This window comes from Diadema antillarum, unplaced genomic scaffold, assembly GCF_040938485.1.
Source record: "Diadema antillarum isolate AM-2024a unplaced genomic scaffold, OU_Dant_1.0 scf00000114, whole genome shotgun sequence".
Classification (NCBI taxonomy): Eukaryota; Metazoa; Echinodermata; class Echinoidea; order Diadematoida; family Diadematidae; genus Diadema; species Diadema antillarum.
The window spans coordinates 2,688,987-2,712,233 of NW_027271003.1; the positions used below are offsets into that span (position 1 = coordinate 2,688,987).

The 23,247-nt window shown below is 37.8% G+C and overlaps 1 protein-coding gene across 1 annotated transcript in view; it reads right to left on the minus strand.

Moving 5' to 3' along the window:
- The window catches only part of LOC139719786 (mannosyl-oligosaccharide 1,2-alpha-mannosidase IA-like), an 89,728-nt gene that overhangs the window by 65,595 nt on the left and 886 nt on the right, over positions 1-23,247 (minus strand). Inside the window, exons 2-3 of the mRNA XM_071631170.1 lie at positions 17,664-17,879; positions 610-690 (exon numbers count right to left, since the gene is read on the minus strand). Of these exons, the coding sequence (XP_071487271.1) occupies positions 610-690; positions 17,664-17,879 (297 nt within the window). The remainder of the gene's footprint in view (positions 1-609; positions 691-17,663; positions 17,880-23,247) is intronic.

Consider the following 23,247-nt stretch of genomic DNA (forward strand, 5'->3'; position numbering starts at 1 on the left):
TTTCTAATCAAGAAATTGCCTCTCAGATAGACGAGGGAGGGCTGATAGGGGCTCAACTTTTCCAACATGTGCGTATTGGCGCCTACATAACTGCCATTTCCTAACCCTTCCACGCTTGCAATATTTTCAGGGATTTTCATACGCTTCAAGGTAGCGACTGGCTGATATTCGCCTAAGCCGAGGCAGATTAAATACATCATCAACTAATAAATTTATGGGAAAGAGCCATGACTATAGCCTATTCTAATGAGATGGCTGATGATGACTTTAAAACATGAAATAAAATATCATCAAAATTGTAATTACCACACATATGTCATAATACATCATATTACCATATATATTTGGATAACATTTGGCCAAATATAAAAACTATTATAACAAGCATATTATGACATCAAATACACTGCCACAAAAATTTGATTATTTCTAACGTGGCCAGTAAATATCAATTATACAGCTCTGCAGCATCTGACTTTGTAAATTTGCATATCGTAATATGAACGTTATGGAGGTCTGCGTAGAAAGTAATAATGGCAGTCTCATGTGACTCGTTCATTCCTTAATTGTTTGGGGTTTTTTTTTCCGATGTGTGTGGTGCATGCTTACCTCATCGTGGGTGAGGGCGTAAATGGAGAGGAGTCCCCCAACAAACCGGATGTTGGTTTCAAAGACTGACACATCACTGGACTGGGGAGAAAAAGGAAGAGGAGGAGGAGAGGAGGAAAAGGAGAACAAAAATTACGATTGTGACATCACAATCACAATTCACTTGAATTACTTTTATACAATCACCCACGATGCAGACGCTGTCGCTAAATATTGTATAATCATATGATATGTCTGTGTGCATTTCGAGAGCCTTTGCTGATGGACACATCACCGTCAATACACACTGCATACTCCACAATACATTCACAATACTCTACATAAGAAAAGGATTACAGAGTGTTCTCCATGGTAGAGATACACAATGTACAATAATCCGTCAAATGAAGAACAATTCTGATTAAATGTTGTTCAAAGGAGCAGAAGATAACGACAATGGGGAACAACTTCTTTTTCTTTTCTTCTTCTTTTTTTTTTTTGGACAAAATGCCATCCCATATCTAGTGTGGAAACACTAAAAAATATTCCAATTCCCCTTCCAAATTTTTTTGTAATCATTCATCATTGCATCTGCTATCAAGTTTGCTTCGAACATCAAGGCCTGCATTTTTTAGATTGTGTTATCACCTGACTATCTCGTAATGTATGGGAATGAGCATTTCCCACACTTTTTAGATAAATTTACAAATTGTAGACATCATTTTCAAAGAAAGTTTTATGGCCACTTAGAGCCCCATACTTTCTATCCACTTTATAGCAACCAAGCATGGAATTCAATCAGCAACAGAGACTAGACAGAAGTCATTCCTCTTTTCACTCAATTTTAATTCCATTTCAACATGGTGATATTTCTGGAAGTCGCTCAGCCTATTTATGCTCTTATTCTGCAAGTCCGTGCATACAACATGATAGTACCGGTATAAACACTGCACAAGTTTAGAGTCAAAGAAAGAAAAAATGATAAAGAGGAAAACCCCTAAACCCGTTGTGATTATCTTGACATGCAGAGGGAAAAATCCACTAAACCTCATGTAATTATCATGACATGAAAATGAAAGGAAAGTATATTTGACTTCAGATTCAACTGTGCATCATGGAGCTACAATGTGTAGCGCCATATCTGTACAGTGTCAAAAGCATTGAAGACAGTGTACTAGTATACAACTCGACTCCCCTCCCACCCACCCCCCCCCCCCCCCCCCCCCGCCTTTATGGGGATGGAGTGGGAAAAAGGGAGGAGAAGCTGAGATAGAGAGGGAAAATATAGTGTCCTTTTTGGCCAAATCTTTTGGAAAGCAATTTCTTTCACCCGCTCACATGGCTGGACACGTTGGAAGGAAAAAAGTTATTTTTGTGAGCATCCAGATGAATCAGGCAAGGAGAGAGAAAAACTCCTGTCAGGCATGATGCAATTGTGAAGTTTACAGGGATACACTGCTGTACCAGATGGACGGCAAGAACAAGCGGAAGAGGAAGACGAAAGAGGATGAGGTTGTAAGGAGGTGGAGAGAGATGGGCAGATGGTTTTAAGTCCTCCTCATATCACCGTTGCCGGGGTTGGGCAAAGGTGTCGGCTTGTCCGGGCGGAGTCAGATACCGACCGGTGTCTCTCTCCTCCCAGAACACGGGAGGACATCTCCATTAATGTAATTGAGATGGAGACAAGGAGGAGTTTCGACTCGACCTCGCACTCGTAGCTGGATGAGCACTGAAGCGCGCAGATGATGTGTTTTGCCCGTGTCGTGTCTCGCGCTCCTTCCTGCCTACGCCCCCCGGACTATTGATTCAGGCTCGACATCATAACAGTGCATTACAGCGTGCCACAGAAAGAAGAAGATACCACTGACATTAAAAAAAGGGGGAAATGAAAACCTGTTTTACTCCCTTCTCTACCCCTGCAGTTATCAGGAAAAGGGATATCACTTTCGTTAAAGACAAAATTCTCTGACCCTCCTGCATACAAATATGTCGTACTCCAAAGTTTTCTATAGGAGACAAAAAAAGAAATGTAGAATTATAGAAATGGGACAGATATGTCATAGCTTGCACATTTGTAGGCAACATGCAGGCAATCCAAAATCTCTTCCATAGACTAATGTAATTTGATAGTCTCGTTTCCAGACTTCCTTGGTTCCACTCCTCTGAATTATACATGCCAAGCTCAGGATGCTCCTTCAAAGTATATAAGAGAATACCCTACAGCCATTAGGATGCAGGGGAGCTTTAGAAGACAACTTCAGAATGCAGAGGCAGGCGACTTGACGGTATCTGCTGCATGCCACTTGGAAGCGGAATACACCACTCAGAAAAGAGGCATCCCGGCATCATGTCTTACAAAGTGACAATAACATCAACAAACCATAAGAGAAAATAGATGTCTTTGTGATGTGATAACAGAGTGCAATGATATATATTCTGCATGCATTTCAATCATTTTTATTTGGCTTCAGGGATTTCATCTTTGATTTGAAAATTTGTTCTCCTTCAAATGGTAAGTCCAAGCCAGACAAGAATTAAAAGATACATGTATCTCAGATATGAATACAAATCAGGATTTAACAATGCACTGAATGTGAAGTTGCCAATACTTTGCCGGGACACTGAAAGTGAAGTTGCCAATACTAGGAAAAACAGAAGAATGAGAATACAACTGCAGCTGAATGACTTTGTGAGAACATCCCCAACTTGTGATTAAACATTCCACAACTTGTGGTTATTGAAAAACTGAATGAAAGAAGACATAACTTGTAAGTTTTAACCATAAAATACACCACGAAATTGATCATAAAATACTGTGGTATTTAGAGCTTTGGTAATTCAAACATGTATGAAATACACTAAAGGCATAATTTACCATTTGCAGATGAAACGAAAACCCAGCATTTGTGCTTCAAAATAGTTATAAAATGTGAGTTAGGGATAGAAAAAACCACTGTACAAATTTGACCCGGTCTGTATAATCGATGTCTAGTATTGTTAAATATACAAAATGTGAACAGTAGTTATAATAGAAATGTTTCCAGTCTAAACCATCTACAGTTATTGGTTTATTGAGAAAAAAGTGATATCTCCTTGTATTTTAGGCTTTTATTGCGAAAATTGTATCAAATGGTAGGATGTTCTGAGATACAACTGACCTTTACATACTGTATATGCATCAAAGGTGATATCTTGAACATTTTTTGAAATCACAGCTCCAAAAGGTAAACCTTTTAAGATTCCAGTGTGAATTGTGTCATAAAATACCACAAATCACACAGCGGTGCATTTCTGATGTGACCTGACACATTTACTCTAGGCTCTGTACCAGCAATACACTACGGTATTTTGTGAATGAGAACAGTATAAGTAGCGAATTGCCATGATGGTTTCTACAATGTCATACTGTTGGTATTTTGCCAACGATAATGGTGCCAAGAAATTACTGTGGTATAAAATGTGAATCACCTATTTATGTACACACTTTGTATGACACAGGAGAATCCTGTCTAGACTTCCCAGCTATCTCATCTATTGAGGAAGACAATACTAAATGTTACCAGCGATATAATGCAAATATACAAAGCATGATGCATCAAACAAGCTTGCAACAACAAAAAACCTCAGCTTGTGGCATGCACGATTTTTATCATTTCATCCCTTCTTTTTTGTCTCTTCTATTTTTAAATGGTGTAATGGGCATGTGCAAGAACGTGGACGTCGTCAATCTGAACATCCTGACCAACATAGTATGAATGGAGTCCTATATGTTCTAAACGTTTGTGACTTTTTCCTTCTACTGTGCAATTATCATTCATGATAATGCAAGACCACAGAGTGGGAAGTTTTAACACCATGGGAAAATGTCCAATTATCTGCCCGTATGTGAAAATATCAGCACTTGCAGTGTAACGTTTGACCCTAAAAACTGTCCATACTCCTTGTCTGCTTTGAGATACAGCTGTACTATAAAAGTGCAAATTTTGCACAACCAGAAACTAGCGCAAAAAATAAAAGCCTGCAAACGTTTTTGCTGCCCGTACATGTATGTTCCAGTAGTTGCCGTCTTGATTCCGAGAAATTAAAAACATGTGAAACTCTTCTTGCCCAGCCGAACACAAAAAAATTAGTCATGCAAAAATATCCACTTTTACAGGTATGGTGCTGGTTTTGCATGAGACCAAACCACTGGGTACAGGGGTAAGACTGATTCCATTGGGGTCTTAAGAGTTCATATCAGGTCACATACAGGATATAGTGTCTCTGTTTTTCCCTTGGTATAAAAAAAAAAAGAGGAGGAAACTGCTCAGTATCGGTACAGATGGTGTAAGAGAAAGAGAGGGTGACAGCTGTATCAATGGACAACCGATACAGTGACAGGCTTGCGTGCAGTAGCAAGTCATCTAGTATTAGCAAATTTATACAACACAGAGAGTAAACTGGCAAGAGATTATTTTCAGTTTACTGAGATCAAATCACAAAAACGATCTTGAGTTAAAAAGAAAAGAAAAAAGTAAGGGAGTAAATTGTGGAGCTTAAAGGACAAGTTCACCTTCATATACATGTGGATTACGTGAATGAAGCAATATCATTAGAACACATTAGCGAAAGTTTGGGGAAAATCGGACAATCCGTTCAAAAGTTGTGAATTTTTAAATTATCTGTGCGGTCACTGCTGGATGTGAAGACTACTACAGTGTATGATGTCACATGCGTACAACGATAAAATATAAAGAGAATTTCACAAAATTTAATTTTTTGAAAAAAGTGCACATTTCCTCAACCTGTCACTGATGTATAAGAGTAATATTATTCCTCCTGCCTTCTGAAAGAGGCAAGTCAAGCGTTCTTTTAATATGCGAGAAAAGTGAAAATAAGTCGAATTTTCTTTATGTATTCTTTGTCTATGGTTGTACACATGTGACATCACAAGCTGTAGTAATCTTCTCATCCAGCAGAGACTGAGTAGAAACTTCAAAAATTCATAACTTTCGAACGGGTTGTCCAATTTTCCTCAAACACTCACTGATATGTTCTACTAATATTGCTGCATTCACTCAATTCACATGTCTATAAAGGTGAACTTGTCCTTTAATGAACACACTACACACACAACATCTGAATCAGATCCTTGCTTTTATACCTGAGCTCAAATCTGCACAATTTACACTGTTAATTGAAAGTACAATGTACAATGTATGCTACTGTACTTCCAAATAGTTGAATGCTGAAATAGTAATAACATATAAAATGGTTCACATTTTATTTTCTGAAACCAGATGTTATCACATCTTGGTAGTTCCTGTTAGCAAGTGCACACTCCCCTTACTGTTGCAGGTACAGTATCGCACTAAATCATCAACTCACAGTGTTCACTTTACAGATAAAGTTCACTTTACAGATAATTTTACACAAGAATTTGCCACATCCCACATTTATCCATTTATTTCAAACAACTACAGTACAGTTGTACATGAATGTGTTGAGGGGGGCAAGTCCAAGATAAGGTCCCCTCAGAAGGCTAAATTTCATCTTTGCTCAATATTGATATGTTTGGTATCATTTTGAAGCTTATGAGTTGAAGTTTTGATTTCCGTGGAGGAAAAAATGATATCATGTAAATTTATGCAAATTTCAAGGGCTTCATTTGCATAAATGTGAAACGCAGCGTTACGTATGGGACATTTATAAAAATTCATATTAATTCAAAGGAAAGCAAATAATATTTGATTAATATGTGGACATAAGAAGTTCATCACATAGTTTAACTTGGTATGAAAATTTAGGGATTATGCAAATGATTATGCAAATTAGCTCGTGTCCTATCATGAGATGTCCCATACGTAACAAAATGAGGTCATTTTTTTAGGTTTTTTCTGAAATTGCTAAGGTTATTTTAATGCCCTTTTGGAAACTTCTAATTTATTGTTTAGAGAAATTAAATACCAGAGAAAAAAGAAAAAAAAGTAAAAGAATTTTCTTTTATTTGGCACTGAAATAATGTTACGTATGGGACAAATGCGTTACGTATGGGACATCCTCATACATATTGCATGTGAATGCATGTAGCTAGCTGGGAAGGTCTCTCAGTATACAAATGGTCAATCATCCTGAAGAAAGCATCCCAACATTGTAGCTACTTTTTGAGTTATAGACACTTGAAACAATACATGAACGTGACTGAACAATTTTCAGAAAGGGGGAGGGGAAAATGGCAAAATACACAATGAAAAATCATCATTAAAGGGATGGTATAGTTTTTTGTAGAAATGGGGATTCAGTCTTCAACATTTAAAGAGATGATTGGAAACCAATTATATGAATTACTTATTAGAGCATAAAATCCTAAGACTAGAGGAATTCAAAGTTTATGTGATGGAGATCCAATTTGAAATGGTTGTGATATATATAATAGAAAAAAGAAGTAAAATGATTTTTTTTTATTGCAAGTGATACACAAATTGTCCTTATTCAGTTTTCAGTAGTAGCCACAACAAAATTCATGGGTATACATACTGAGGTGTGACTCGAATCAATGACATGACTGATAGACAGACATCATATGTCTACTCGATCACTGCTGGGGTTCCACGCAGCAGGTATTGCTTATTTATCAAACTTAATATTTCTTGCGTCAAGTTGTTTTTTATTGAAACTAAATGGCAAACTGCCCTTCATCAATGGAAGTAAACACTTTAAACTATTCAATTTTTCAGTAGTAACTATCCTGATAAAAATAGGGCATACATACTCAGGTTGGTCATAAAAAATATAGAATATGATTGAATGTGATTATGATGGTAAATATCTGGGGAATATTGTTCCCTTGTCAATCTGGATCAGTATTTGAGTAATTTCAACTGATTCCACCTCAATAATTATGCAAAAATTTGTTTATGGGTATTTTGCAAAATTATTTTGCAAAATACCCATAAACATGGTTCTCCACACACTAAACGAATGGGGGACAAAGGGCATGCATACCCAGGTTGGTCATAAAAATATAAAAATATGATTGAATATGATTGTGATGATGAATATTTGGGGAATATTGTTTCCTTGACAATCTGGATCAGTATTTGAGTAGTTTCAACTGATTTTACTTCAATAAATATGCAAAATACCCATAAACATGGTTCTTCACACACTAACGTTAAATGAATGGGGGACAAACTGTCCCATACGTAACTGTCCCATACGTAACACGTCATGTCTGTCTTTAATTTAAGAACCTGTAATTAGAGCTTTTTGCCTCATGACATGAAACTTACCTGTGATAATCTTGAGTGTTGTGACTTTCATCACAGTGAGTTACAAGTTGTAGAATGATATACTTTCAGAGAGTTCTGAGGTTGAAAAAAATGTTCAAAAAAACAAAATTTTTCTGGTCCCATACGTAACGGCACTTATTTTCTCTTCTAGAATATAATTGTAAAGGTCATTTTTCTCCATTTTTTACATGATTATACTTCTTCTAGATATCAATCACCATGATGAAGTTCAATATGATCAAAGGCCATTAACACTATTTTTCAGGTCATAAAAGTCTCTAAATGTCCCATACGTAACGTGCGCGTTATCTTGGACTTGCCCAGGGGTGGGCATTGTGGAATTTCACATCTTTGCAAATATAACAACCACAGAATTCTATGTAGAAGTGACACCAAAAAGTACTGTTCCTTGGTATATACACTGTAATCATTGTCAGCATACTGTATCATGATTTTGGATAAGATTAATGTTATCCGATATTATCACAGACATCGGGCTCCATTTCATAAAAAGTTGATATGATAGCAACTCTTGCTGGAATGGCAATTGTCATGGTAACGACAAGAATCCAGCTTCCTAATTAGCTGTTGCTATGGGAAGTTGCCATCCCAGCAAGAGTTGCTATCCTAACATCTTTTATGAAATGGGACCCTGGTCTTATAATTGACTCTGGTACTGAAGTACAAATGTAGGGGTAGGTGTACAGTACACTGTATCACTTTTCCTAAGCTCTATATTTTGTAGTTTCTTCGGTATATGCACTTAAAAGGTTAAAAATTGATTTGTCTGTAATGTGAAACAGCAAAATCAAGCATAAAGAACAGTCAATTAAACATAGGCTAATTTGCTTTGCACAGAAGGTCTCCTCCATTAACTTATTTTGTTGTCTTTATTTTTCTTTCTCTCTATGTCTTGCACAGTATCTAAAGAATAAAGAGTCCCTGGTATACAATAGTGAAAGCAGCGACAAGAAGGGCACATTCTGATGAAGGAAGTGTTAATTTACAGGCACATCCTGTGTGAAACAAATGAGCAGAATGCAGGGCTATAGAACAGCTGAAGACCACTCAGTTTAGATCTAGGGGACCATGGATATCTATGCTATCACTGCAAACTGCTTCCTATCCCATATTCCACTCATATTTTGCTCATTTATTCCTCAGTTTCCACTACTTTCATTATCAACCCATCAAAGTTCTGTAGTGTTTTATTATTAAAGGAAATTATGTTGTCATCATTAACTGACACAGGTCTTTAGATTTCACTGCATACACTGTACATGTACCATCCTATATTGGAGACAGGTTGGACAAAACTGGTAAATACATGTATTCATTAAACTCTGCAAAATCGGGGGGGGGGGGGGGGGGGTCCAGATATTGTTGTCTGGAACTACAATGTATACAATTTTAAGTTTATTCTTCTATCAAGCCGTTTCAGTTTTGCCACATAAGAATCAGTAAATGAATTCAGCAAATAATCATACAAAAATCTTGTTACCAAAAATATAAACAGTAAACTGATAAAATAATAGACAACTTTTCACTACTCCTTCCTTAGGCCACTACATTGTACAGGTCTACAATGTACAAGTACGTAATTGATTGTACACCTGTACAGCAAATTGCATTCTGACATATGATAATGCGTGCATTCTTACATATCTTTCAGGCTAGGGGAAGAGAGCTCGGTAATCATATGATATCAAAATATTTTGTGAGTGCTTTGTGGAGACCATATAAAATGACAAGTTCTAACCAGATTACTTTGTACTGTTGCAGTCTTCAGTCCAAGATTTGATTTACAATTTGTGTTTCTTCAAAGCCCTGAGAATGACACGCAATAAAATTTTACGGACATACACCTAGGCACACACATAGCAAACGTTTGTCCAACTTCATTGCTTGTATTTTCGCTATCTGCCATTTCTGCGTATTTTACTGCTTTCATGTGAGGTACAGCATGCCTGTGCGTGTCTAATAGTAAGGCGGATTTCCCTTTTCCTTTATACTCAAAAGTCTGTACAAGAAGGGCACTGAGACTCTGCTAGCAGTGAGACATACTGTGGCTGTTAAACTGGATTTCAGCAGACTTCCCATCCCGTTATTGCCAGATCCTTGCAATTTTCTAATGGCCGTGTCAATCGCCTGACGTGTTTACTCCATGCCGTTCGTCTGTCGACTCATGCCTTTTCATTACAACACTCGGGATGGGCGCAGTGCTGACTCCGTATTGCATTACAACCAAAATGTAAACAATGAGGGACTTGCCTGTTCCCTCAATCTGGGATTTTTTGTTTTCCTTTCAATTATTAAATTGAACTGATCAGACTTCAACTGGACTACAGCAGTATATGCTAGTCATCCTCAGGAGCTTAAAGCCCCTTGCTAACATTTGCAGATCCATGAAAACATAAAAAAACATGTAGCTTCATGTTGATAACCTTTTGATGGATTCCTTGAGCAATAAAATTCTCATCTTGATGTTTGTACAATTTACTTTCAAATTTATACAGGCTACATGTATATTATCGTACTGGTGTGAAACAGACTTGTATGTACTCTCTGAGTGTTCAGAGTAAATATTATTGATAAAACAATAAATATACTAAGGTACAATAGTTCAAATGCCCTGAACAGAGTTGAGCAAGAAACCGCCAATAGATGATTCCACAATTGAATTTAACTACAATGATTTATGCAGTGATTTACAACAAAACATTGAACCCACTTTCATTTGTGTAAACTTGTAAACTGTTTGATAGACTACTCTTACCATGATTAATTTTTCTTTTTTCCCCTTTTTTTGTGTGTGTCTTTACAAACACACACTCAACTGAGAAATTAATTGCACATGTGTGAGACTTTCAGTACTGTTTAAAGGACAAGTTCACCTTCATATACATGTGGATTGAGTGAAGGCAACAATGTTAGTAGAACACATCAGTGAAAGTTTGGGGAAAATCCGACAATCCGTTCAAAAGTTATGAATTTTCTAAATATCTGTACAATCACTGCTGGAGGAGAAGACTACTACAGTGTATGATGTCACATGCGTACAACGATATAAGGAAAATAAAAAGAGAATTTCACAAAACTTGACTTTTTGAATAAAGTGCACATTTCCTCGACTCGTAACTGACTTATGTTAGGGGTAATATTATTCCCCCTGACTTCTGAAAGAGAAAAGTCGAGGGTTCTTTTATTATGTGAGAAAAGTGAGAATATCTTGAATTTTCTTTATACTTTCTTTATATAGTTGTACTCATATGACATCACAAGCTATAGTAGTCTTCTCATCCAGCCGTGACTGAGCAGAAACTTCAAAAATTCATAACTTTTGAACGGATTGTCCGATTTTCCTCAAACTCTCATTGATGTGTTCTAAAATATTGCTGCATTCACTCAACCCTCATGTCTATGAAGGTGAACTTGTCCTTTAAAGCCCTACTCTGCTGGACTTCTTCAGCCTGTGGAGTCAGGGCGAGATTGCTTCCAGTTTAGGTTTTATACTCAGCTTTGACCACTTGCAGTAATGCCAATGCTGATGTGCTGGATGCGAAAGTTTGAGTGCACCCTGTTTAAATTGTGTGCACATGGAAATATTGGCATGTTTTTGAATTCATACAGTTGTACACACAAAGGTATAGCCAAGGGTGTTCATGACTAAATTTCACAATTACTGCATGTGACACACAATTCTAATGATGTTCAAAATAGTCTTTAATCTAGGTACATTTAATCTGATACATAGTAATGACCACTTCATGCAATTAAGAATGGAGGCTTGCATGAATGAAATCATATTTCCTCATGTACAAAGGCAAATAATCATACAAAAGGAATTTAAAATGTATGCACACAATCAACATGCACAGTGAAATAAAACCAACTGCATGCCTCTCGTTCTCAACCAGTATAAGTTGTAGGGAATTCTTTACTCCTCCGATAAGACTGCATGACTCAACTCTGCACATCCAGATAAGGCACTCAGGGCTGACACCTCGCATTTGCCTACAGTACATGTGAACATCCCACAGGGAATTGACCACGGGACCTTGCACTGTTGAGTCAGGTGGACAAACCACACAGCCAACTATTGCCCTTTTGTGGTCATCCGCTGTGGTCAATGAGACCCCTACTGCTCATTCCAGATGCCATTCAAAGCCATTATCCAAATCAAGACGTGGGAAAATACAAAAATGTGCTAATCTAAAAGAGAAAATAATACTAAATCAAATTCAAAATGTAATGCCAATTCAAAGATCAGAAACGAATTTAGTGATTGGAGAGGTATTTGATAATCAACCAAAATTAACAATCTGGTATGATGACCAATACAAGGTTCAAGTGAGAGAGGGATTTGCATAGAAAAATTGTATCTTTGAGATAGTAAACAAAATCATGATGAAGAAATCCAGCCCCAAACCACAGTAATGTGTTGTCTGGGGTTTGATGGTTGATGGCATTCATCAATCAAAATGTATTTAATATTTCATTAAGGTGGTCATCACTACGAAAACAACAATTTCTCCTCAAAGCAGGCATTCAGTGCTACAGCTCATACATATATATACATGTAGTGCACCTCACCTTACTCGTTGTACAAGTACATTGTATCATTTTTATACTTGAATTCCACTTTACGCTTCAATGCATAATATTTGGTAGAAACCAATAGTGAATCACATAAAACTGAACAAGAAAATCAATGGAAATCTGGTGTATTACACTGCAATAGGGGTGGACTGAGGGATTCTGTTCTGTAAAGGGGGGCGCTAAAAATATTTCTAGTGCTACTTCCGAGGTTCACTTGATTTTTTTTTCTTTTTATTTTTGTTGTTTTTCTGTTAATACCAAAAAATAAGAGGGGCACGCCCCATGTGCCCCTTCCCTGGATCTGCCACTGTAGTTTGTTGAGTTCATGTACAAAAACAACACACACATTGTTTGTAGCTGTACATGTATTTATATGCACTCGTACTTGAGGTATAGAAAGCTTTGATAAAGTTTAATCTTCCACCTCAAGTCGACCCTTCAAGGGAATAGAGCTCAAGGGAAGATCTTTTTTTTATGACATTACTGAAATCAAAGCAAAAATGACCGCTGAAATTTGGAGTGAGTAGAATAATGGATTTCTCATAAAGTTTTTAGGGCATGTCTCGCCTGAACATTAGCTGTTATTTTGTACATTGGACATTGTACGTGTTGCATGAAGAAATCAGAACTCAAGAGCTTGTGTGCCTCCTGTACAACATACAGTACTACAGGTCAAAATGTGAATCCAGATAACATTGCACAGTGCAAACCATACAGTCAACCTTGCCTGAGTCGAATCAGTTTGGATGGAAGAAATAGCTTTGACTTCAAGAAAATTTGACTTATGAGGGATTAGAATCAACAGAATATAGAGAGAAAAGGACTTGATAAGACCTCTGACTTTGCCAATTATTTGACTTAAATATAAAATGAATGCGAGGTAGACTTTAATATGCATGGATGACTATAATTTGTATATAATGTGTACATATTGTATAAAGTACACTGTAAATTACTTTTCACATGAATTTTCTGCTAAAAAGCATGCAGAAACATGAGAAATTGATTTTTTAAATTGTGTTTTGCTGTTGTTGTTGTTGTTTGCATGCTTTCATCGAGCACAGATCAATGCAGCTGATGATCTTGCCATATTGTACAGCACACAGAAAGCAACATTTGAGTTTGACCAGTTATCCACAGGTGGTTGAGAAGTTAATACAAAACCGGTTCAATGAGAACGTGAACGTGAAGTATGTAAAACCAATCTGTACACCATGACAAAATTCCACGAAGTGGGACATGTGTATTGTATTATATCACTACCCCTCTAGCTATAGACACTGGGAGAAAAATATCCCCGCGCAAGAGACTGGTGAGTACAAGAAATTAAAGCTCTTCTGAATAAACACAGTGGCTACTATAATCACATTATTTTCAGCTCCCCCTGCAAGTTAAAAGTATTATTGAAACGAAGGAGTTGCCACAGTAGGAGGTTGTACAATGTTCATCGTATATTAAAATGACCTCCTTGGTAGACAACATACACTGCATGTGTACGTGTACTCCTCTCTTCCCCCTCCCCCCCCCCCCCCCCCTTGTTCTTCTTCTTCTCAATCCACCCACATGATATTGAGCATGTTTTGGATATCTCAGCCATTTCAAAACCAACTTTCATCAAATAAACGTTGAATTCCTCTTGGAATTACATGCTCTTTCAAACTTCATACAAGGTTTCTCATTATCTCAACAAAAAATGTTACAAACCTGAAGTTACATGTACATGTAGGTCCCAACCAAAACTATACGATCCCTTTAACTCTTTGCAAGATACTACATAGAAATCACTTTATGAAAAGTTAAAAGAGCATACAATTCTATAAAGAGGAATTCAAAGTTTATTTTATGAAAATCGGTTTTGAAGTGGCTGATTTTAATATCCAAAAACAAAGTAAAATAAAGTGATCCTAATAAAAGGTTGGTCCCACTCTTAATCAGGATCGCTTTGTTTTGGATATCTCAGCCATTTCAAAATCAATGCTCATGAAATAGACTTTGAATTCATCTTTGAATTATCTGTTCTTTCATACTTCAGAAGAGATTTCTTATCATCTCCTCCAAAAAAGTTGGAAACCTGAAGCCCCATCTCAACCAAAACTACACAGTCCCTTTAAGGTAAATCCCAATAAATGGGTGATCACTGTAAAATTGTATTTGTACCTTTTAGTATGTAAAGTACGTGCTGCAAGATTTGTGTTTCGATTAATGACCTTTAGTCTCATCCAAGGCCAAAGGTTATACTCAACCAGAAGAGGAGTGGCAGTGTTTGCTTTCTCTATAATTTGTATGGTGATGTGTACTCTACACAAAGACCAGCAAGGGTTGAGAAATCACTCTGCAGCAGAAATGCGCATTTTGGTCTCTACATTATAGCATACATGTACAGTACATCTCTTGTACACAGTATCTTAAAGCTCAGAGCAAAATCATCCATTCACTGCATGTATACTGCACTTAAAATATGATATTTTTCAATCCTTTTAATGGGGGGGGGGGGGGGGGGGGGAGGGAGACAAGGAGAAATATATTTGTCGGACATGCCCCCCCCCCCCCCCCCCCACCCCGGCTTGGATGAAGTTGAAAGCAAAGTGGCAATTAGGAAATGTGGCACATTTACTACATGTACATGTACTTGAATTCAAATATTTTGTTTCTGACCTCTTCATTGTATGGGTGCACAGTGTTTCAAACTGAAACCAACAGAATACTGTATACGCCATATATTTCGCGAGTCTAGATTTTCGCGAATCGGGAATTCCCAACGATTTCGCGAGTGGTTAAATTCGCGATCGTGGAGTCCTGTACTGAACGGAGAAATGTAAACGCGTACATAACATTCACATCGGGATCACAGTCAATATTTTCATGTGTCTTTAATTCGCGAATAACACCCCACTCGCGAAATTTGCGAAATATTTGGCGTATACAGTACGTATGCCAAATTACAAGTCGAAAGACAGACAGACACTCAAGTGCCTGATCAACTTTTGATACACAGCTAGTAATTGCCCTGCCACTGCTACTGTAAAAGTGGTATGAAAGATACTGTACTACGGTGGCACTCTCATTCTGGGCACCCAATGGCCACATGCAGCTCAGGGAGGGCTCACCAGCAGAGACTCCAACTCTCCCGTTTTCGACGGGAGAACTCCCGCCGAAAACCCATTTTTGCAAAATCTCCCGTTCTCCCGCTGGAGATTTGATTTCTCCCGCCCTGGCTCTGTGTCTCCCGGTGGAAAGGATTTCTTACTTATTGCTATCGTATGTTGAAAAAATAAGCCTTAGATAGCACCAGAGAACATCTAGAACCCTAGGAACTTCGTGCTTCGCACACATCAACTTGGAGTCTCCCGTTTGCTAGGGGTTTCGGGCGGGAGAATCTCCAGATCAGAAGGTGCTTGGGGTTGGAGTCTCTGCACCAGTAACCTGCTAACTCCCCCCCCCCCCCCCACCCATGGGGATGGTGGCAACCTACAAAGAATAGCCCAAGCAGTGCCTTCATTTGCGTAGTGAAGACCTTGAACACGCTACTTGCTCTCAAAAATCTCCTTGACCACTTTTCTACACCAAGTTAAACAGAAGAAAAAAAAGATACAAATCTTGGACTTATAAAGAATGGAGGGCTACGGTACTCAATTTGCAAGTAGTAAAGTACATGTACACATCTGATACCCCTTTATCAAGGTTATACAGACCGTACATTTAATATGAAGTATGAATATATGATATGCTGTTATCAGGTGCTTTCTCAAGTGTTTCATATCTCAAAAAGGAGAGATCTATGCAATACGTGTAGATTACGGTAACTTCTGACCAGCTACAAATGACTGTATACTTGAGAGCACTGTGGTATCATCCATGGATAGAGTTCTGGGGGGCATTTCACGAAGGAACTTGTCGGATAAAATGTCCGACAAGTCAATAATATCCGACAAGTTTAGAGAAATCAGGCAACGAGGGGGGGCGTTTCATCAACGAGTTCGTCGGAGGTTTTCACCGACAAATTTGCAATCAGCCAATCAGGCGCAAGGATTTCAGTAGCTTTTCAAATTTGTCGGTGAAAACCTCCGACGAACTCCTTGATGAAACACCCCCCAGACTAAAGAGTTTCTCAAAACTTGTCGGATATAATTGACTTGTCAGATATTTTATCCGACAAGTTCCTTCATGAAACACCCCCCTGGGGTCCGTTTCAAGAAAGTCTTATGAGAGACTTTTTGCTCATGAGACACACTTTATGAGAGACTTCATGAAATGGATTTTACTTCTCTTTGAAAGTCTCTCATAGATGTACAGATGTATTCATGAGCGACTTCAGTCATTCTGAGATTTGTGTAAAAGACTTTGATGTGATGATTTCCATCTATAAATGGAATCCTGGACAATTGTTACGACAAAAATTGTGGGTTCAAATCCTGTGCGGTGCATTCATCCTTGGACAAGACCATTCATTATCCAGTACGCTCTTCTTGATCTGGAGTGCACAAATTGGTACAAGTGTACCTGGTAATACTGGAAGAGTGATCATAGCTGGGCACTCTGGGAGAACAGTGCAAAGACAATGAAGATTCTACTCAGGAGATGATGCAGGAGAAGATGCCATGTAACAATAGAAATAAAACCAGTAATGATGTCGACAATGACAACAATAATAACAATCAATATAATGATGATGATGATGATGATGATGATGATGATGATGATGATAATAATAATAATAATAATAATAATGATAACAATAATAATAATAGTAATGATAATAATAATAATAATAATAATAATGATAATAACAATAAAAATGATAATAATAATCATCATCATAATCATCATCATCATCATGATAATAACAAAACATAGTATATCAGATTATTATTGGTTTTACAGCTTTTTCAATAATTTTACTATTTCTTCTATTACTAATGACCTTGATGATTTAAAAAAAAAAAAAAAAAGACAATTACTGACACTACCGTAGAGTGCACAGATACTTGTACTCATATAATTTGCTAGCCAAGGCTGGCAAAGTACACATCAATAGTTTTTCAAAGCCCTAGCTGTTTCCAGAGCTGTAAGTTATTTCTGCTCTTTTGACCATCGGGAATATAAAAAACACATTCACATGGGATACAGTTGTAGTGTGGTTCAATAGATGCAGAGGCCCCCTTTCATTCTCATAGCTGTAAATCGGTTTCCCCTTGGAATACTTACAGCATCAAATTTGAAGTTGTGGGCTACCCAGTCCCGTGCCTTCTGGTACTCGTCTCTCAGCCCCATCATGAACAGCGTGTCGATGCCGTCAATGATGGTGGCGCCCATGGCCGAGCGGCCGAAGATGCTGGCAGAGTGGCCTGTCCTGGCGATCGGCTTCAGCTCATTGGCTCCCCAGGCATAGGTTACATAACCATTCCATGCATGTAGCATCATCTAGGAGAAAGGACAGAACAACAGAATAATGATAATGACGATATTACAATAACAATGATTGTAATTATAAATTATGAGAATGATAAAAAATATCAATGAGAATATGAATACACTAATAATTTAAACAATAATAATGGTTTGATAATCATTACTTTTTGCCTTTATACGTCATGCCACAATTTATGACAAAGACAGGGATTGCAGAATTCTGAAGGCTAAAACAGCATATTTTTGGTGAAAAAACAGTATTTGTACTTTTCCTGCAATAGACATACGTGTACATCGTACGTACACGTATACAGTGTAGTAACATTTGGAAAAATAGATTTTTCAAAAAACAAAACAGTACTTCACACAACAAAAAGGTAACAGCTGACATCTCTGCAAAGGCAAATATACATAATGTACAAATGTACTAATATGCTTTACAATTGTTTGTGCAAAGAGTTAGCTTTGAGAGAATAAAACCATTTGGTGCATTCATACATTGTATTTGATATTACACATGTACACAGTCAACTGTACATTGTACTCATATTGTTGTATACATGTAAAGTTGTAAGGGTGAGTGAATATTACAGAAAGATGCTACTGAACTACAATACTTAATAGCTTAGCATGACAGCAATAAATCGTAATGAAGCCACTTCACTCATAGTAAATTATGCACAACTCCCACTTGAACCACTGTTTGCAAGTCAGAAACTGACCACTTAGGAATTTTTCTCAAGAGGCCATGTGGAGTCTGAGATCTACAGAATGCAGTACATACAGTTTGTACATAGTACACTGTAGGTTATATATGCAGGATATCATACATTGTACCCACAGGAATATCTGTTGTGGATGTTGTGGGGAGGTGGTCATTAAACACAGGTACCAGCAACAATCCTTTTGGCAATGTACTTTGTACCTACAATTATCAACATCTTACCACTTTGATTTACAGTTGTATGAAATGGTACCAACTTGCCGCTGACGTGATTCATCATGTTGGGATAAAATTTTCTGGTGAAAGACCACTGGAGTCCAAATTTCATCAAGCTACCGAGAGTCATACAGAGCTACGTACATGTACATTGTAGCTTTTGTACAAATACCTCAGCACAAGGCTGCCCAGCAATAATTACAGCATTACTTTTTGAAATACAAGTGTATAACATGCTCATTCTAGGAACAATGTATGTCAAGGATTACGTAGGACAAATTTATGATAGAACATACAACGTGTAATGTTCAGCTCTTCTGATTGTTTGGGCAATGTACCAACAAAGTGTAGTGGGTTTTGACAGCTGGTGACATTGCTGTGGATGTCACTTCTTTTAAATAGCAGCATCTCCCTTCGAAATCTCAACAATTTGTAACTGGTTTGATCAAGTAAGAAACACTGTGCTTGAAATGATACTACATGGATTTCACTCAAACTATATGCTTACAGTTACTGCAAGGGACTAGGGCCTATAAGACTGCTAGCAACAACAACAAAAAAAAAAAGCATTTCAGCTTCCTTAATATGTTTGGACTGCTTTGCCCTCTCTCAAGTCGTATTTGTATTCTCAAATCACACTCTCACACATCTCGACAGAATTCACCACTTGCCACGCAGCGCCTCTTCGTGCAACCCGCAAAATTAAGTGCCACAAATAGTAGAGTTTAAGAGGTGAGCCAACAGTAGCACCATTACCAGATTAAAATATATCATTTTTTTACAGACTACAGCTGTGTGTATGTGTTGGTGCAAGTGTCACAGACCGTGCAAGGAGCAGAAGAGGTACAGTAAGAACAGAGAAAACAAAAACAACAGTTTCGACCTGCAACGCTGAGCGATAAAATTTCATGAATCAGAGCCAAGTCTGATGAGTAAAGCATACTCTCTTTCCAGAATAAACATGACCTGATCAGGTTTAGTGACGACGGAGAGCTTAGATTACATGGAGGAGATGGTAATTTCTAACGTGGCTTGAGTAACTCTGGAACACCCCTCCTATCATGTCTCTGTCCTTTTCCAATCCTCTCAGATCTTTGTCTTGTTTTTCAAAATAATAAATATTCTATGGCTGTATTGTACAAGCTAATACAGGTACAGAGGTTCTTCCATGAGCAAGCACATGCAATATTTAAAACCATAACAATAAGATCATCTTCAATTGGAGGCCTACGGTCTTTTTTCCTTTTCTCTTTAATACTGCCTATGATGCTGCAGTGTATGCCCCGCGTTCACATTAGGCCCCCAAGTCATGAGAAAGTCCCATGCCACAGGACTTCCCCCTCCAAAAACTTTAATTTGAACGCTCACTTGGACTTGAATCAAATACTCCGGTCAGCTCACTTTCACAGGTGTCAAAAGTGGGGTCACCACAAGTCATGTACACACTAATCTTTTGAATTCTCACCACTGAGTGTACTGACAAATTATCATCACTGATTTAATAAGCAATGAGTTTAACAGTTTGTGATCACCGCCACTATCAATGTACATTTTTGAGGGCAGAGTGGCTTGCCTGTCCTGGCACTTTTATGCTGTAGTCAGTGGACTTGAACCAGGTACAATGTACATGTGCAAGTGTACCTCATGATAGAGAGACCACTGTCTTCTACCCTGAACCACAACAGCAACAAAATTGCCTATAATGCTGCATAGAAACGACAAGTCCAGCCAGTTCAATGGACAGGACCTCAGACTCTGATTCGAGTACCGTGGCTGCAGCTGTTTGCCCTTTAGAGTACAGTAGGCACTTTACCCTCATTGCCTACAGCTGTACATGTCTTACTTCTTTTGGAGTGGACTTTATACAAGTATTATTGTTGAGTGGTTGGTCTTGTACAATGTACTTGCTTACTGACATCCAAACAATGCATCCATAGTACAACTATTGTAAAAACAAGCCACTTCAAGTCCATCCTATTCAATTACAAATACTGTAAATACCCAGACATTCTTTTTTTTTTCTTTTTTTTTTTCTTTTTTGACTTGGAGACCAAATCTGCCAGGTTTTGGTTTTGTTCCCTTCTTCAACAAACATACAGTTGTAACGCAAGCATCTAAACACCAGTATGGCAGGATCTTGACATCATATGTATTATGACCTCATCTGTCTGTAAATTTCAAGTGTTGTTGAAAGCACAGCCTGCCTTCACTGTGCAGGACACTCATGAGTCCCCTCAACACTACAGTGTACAAAGTACATTCATAGTGTTGGATCCTGTCGAGTACTGAAGAGGTTAGAAGCACAGGAAGAAACCAATATTATTGGTTTTGTGAAAATAAGTGGATAAGGCCTCCGAATAAACTTCAAGTAACTTCTGCATTCTACTACTGTACATCTACTGCACTTTATTCTCACTCAGGAATGAAAACACTCTCGGCTTGGAGACAAGCTGTGTATGCTTTACCTAAAGAAGAAGCTGGGGATGTCTCCAGCTAAAAGACCTTAAAGGCCTGGTCAAGACAGGAGACATGGGTGGTCCAATTGAATCGGCCTTCATTCACTGCCCATCAGGGTACAAAATGTCTTAAGATACATTGTACATTTGAAAACCACAAATAGTGCCAGTCAGCTATTACTACCCTCACAACTTCTACATAAAACGTACAATTGTATGTGCATTGAAGCGTATGCCCATGGGTAACACTACGGTTGTTCATTCCAGCCCAAATACTTCACCTGTACATGTACACTGTAAACGGTGTACATACAAAACTGTACATAGAGATTGATTGATTAATTGATTGATTGATTGATTAATTGATTGATTGATTGATTGATTAAAGGTCTTTATTCAAAAAAATCTGAGTGGGCGACTAAAAGTCGAATTACACAGTATACAAAGATTATACATTAAAATAAACGGAATAATATCATAACCATAATAGATACAAAGAAAATACCACATTCAAACATACAAATCAGTGATCATTATTCATTACAGAGATTCTAGAAGTATCCCAGCCTGGATAGCCTTCCCACTCAACAGTATTCTCATGCTACCAAGTCTTAAAGGTCTTTATTCCTGGTGTCTACATTTCAGTAGTAGTACTTGATTGTCCATGGGCCCGCAATGAGCTCATGTCTTTGTCTTGTAATCATCTTTAATGCAAACTGTGTACAATAAATCTGTCATGATCTCAAAAACTCAGAAAAAAAAAGAAAAAAAAATGTCACTAGCACCTACATGTACTACATCTATTGTACAGTATGCATTTATAAACATATCCTGCAAGGTACAATGTACATACTAAGGATGTACACGAACTGTATTTCAGTAATCAATACATTGTATGTACTGCTGAACAGTTTGTGACCCCCCACACTCACACTCAGACTTTGCTGGACAGATTGGAATCTACAGCCATCAGGTGCAAAACAGAGCAGTGCGATTTGTCAAAGGGGATTATTCTAGGCACAGTAGCATCACTGATATGATGCATGAGCTGGGCTGGGAACTGCTGCAACACCGACGCAGAGTAGGACGCATCACCACATTCAGTGAGGCGCTTGTGGGTCACCTCTTGTATCCATCCCAGTTCGAAAAGCCCTGCATCCAGTCCAAAGAGTTCTTTGGAGGTCGACTTCATCAAGCGTTATCCTAATCGCAACAAACAAAAACTGAGCACTACAAGTACTCGTTCATTTCAAGAACTTTCAAAGATTGGAACGCAATTTTGTCAATTGTTGAACTGTCAATTCTAACAACTAACTCTTCCGAACAGACAGATTTTTCTATCTAGAACTACATGTACAATTGTACTCCTGTCAGTAACTGTCTGTGGTATTAAAGGGATTGTATAGTTTTGGTTGAGACTTAATTTCAGGTTTCTAACATTTTTTGGTAAGATAATGAGAAACCTCTTAAGAAATATGAAAGAGCATGTAATTCCATGAGGAATTCAGCATTTATTTGTTGAAAATTGGTTTTGAAATGGTCGAGATATCCAAAACAGAGCAATTCTAATATTAAAATGTGAGACCCACCTTTTATTACGATCGCTTTACTTTAATGTCTTTGGATGTTTCAGTCATTCCAAACCTGATTTTCATCAAATAAACTTTGATGCTCTGTACTATTTCATAAGTGTTTTCTTGGTATCTCGCAAAAAGTTCAAAGCACAATTCTCATCTCCACCAATACTGTACCATCCCTTTAAATTGAATATATAGATCTAGTGTTCTACCTGCATGTAAATAACCCAGTTTGCGGCAGGGTGCCTATCTGGCAGGGACACTTTCATTCATCAATAAAATAAAACAGCAAATGAAAATCATGTGTGCTTACACTGTAGTCCCACTTTAGAACACAAGTGTCTGGAGTTACTCGCAAGTGTTTATTAGGAAGTGACACCTGATTGGGCCTTTTCATTGATGGATGA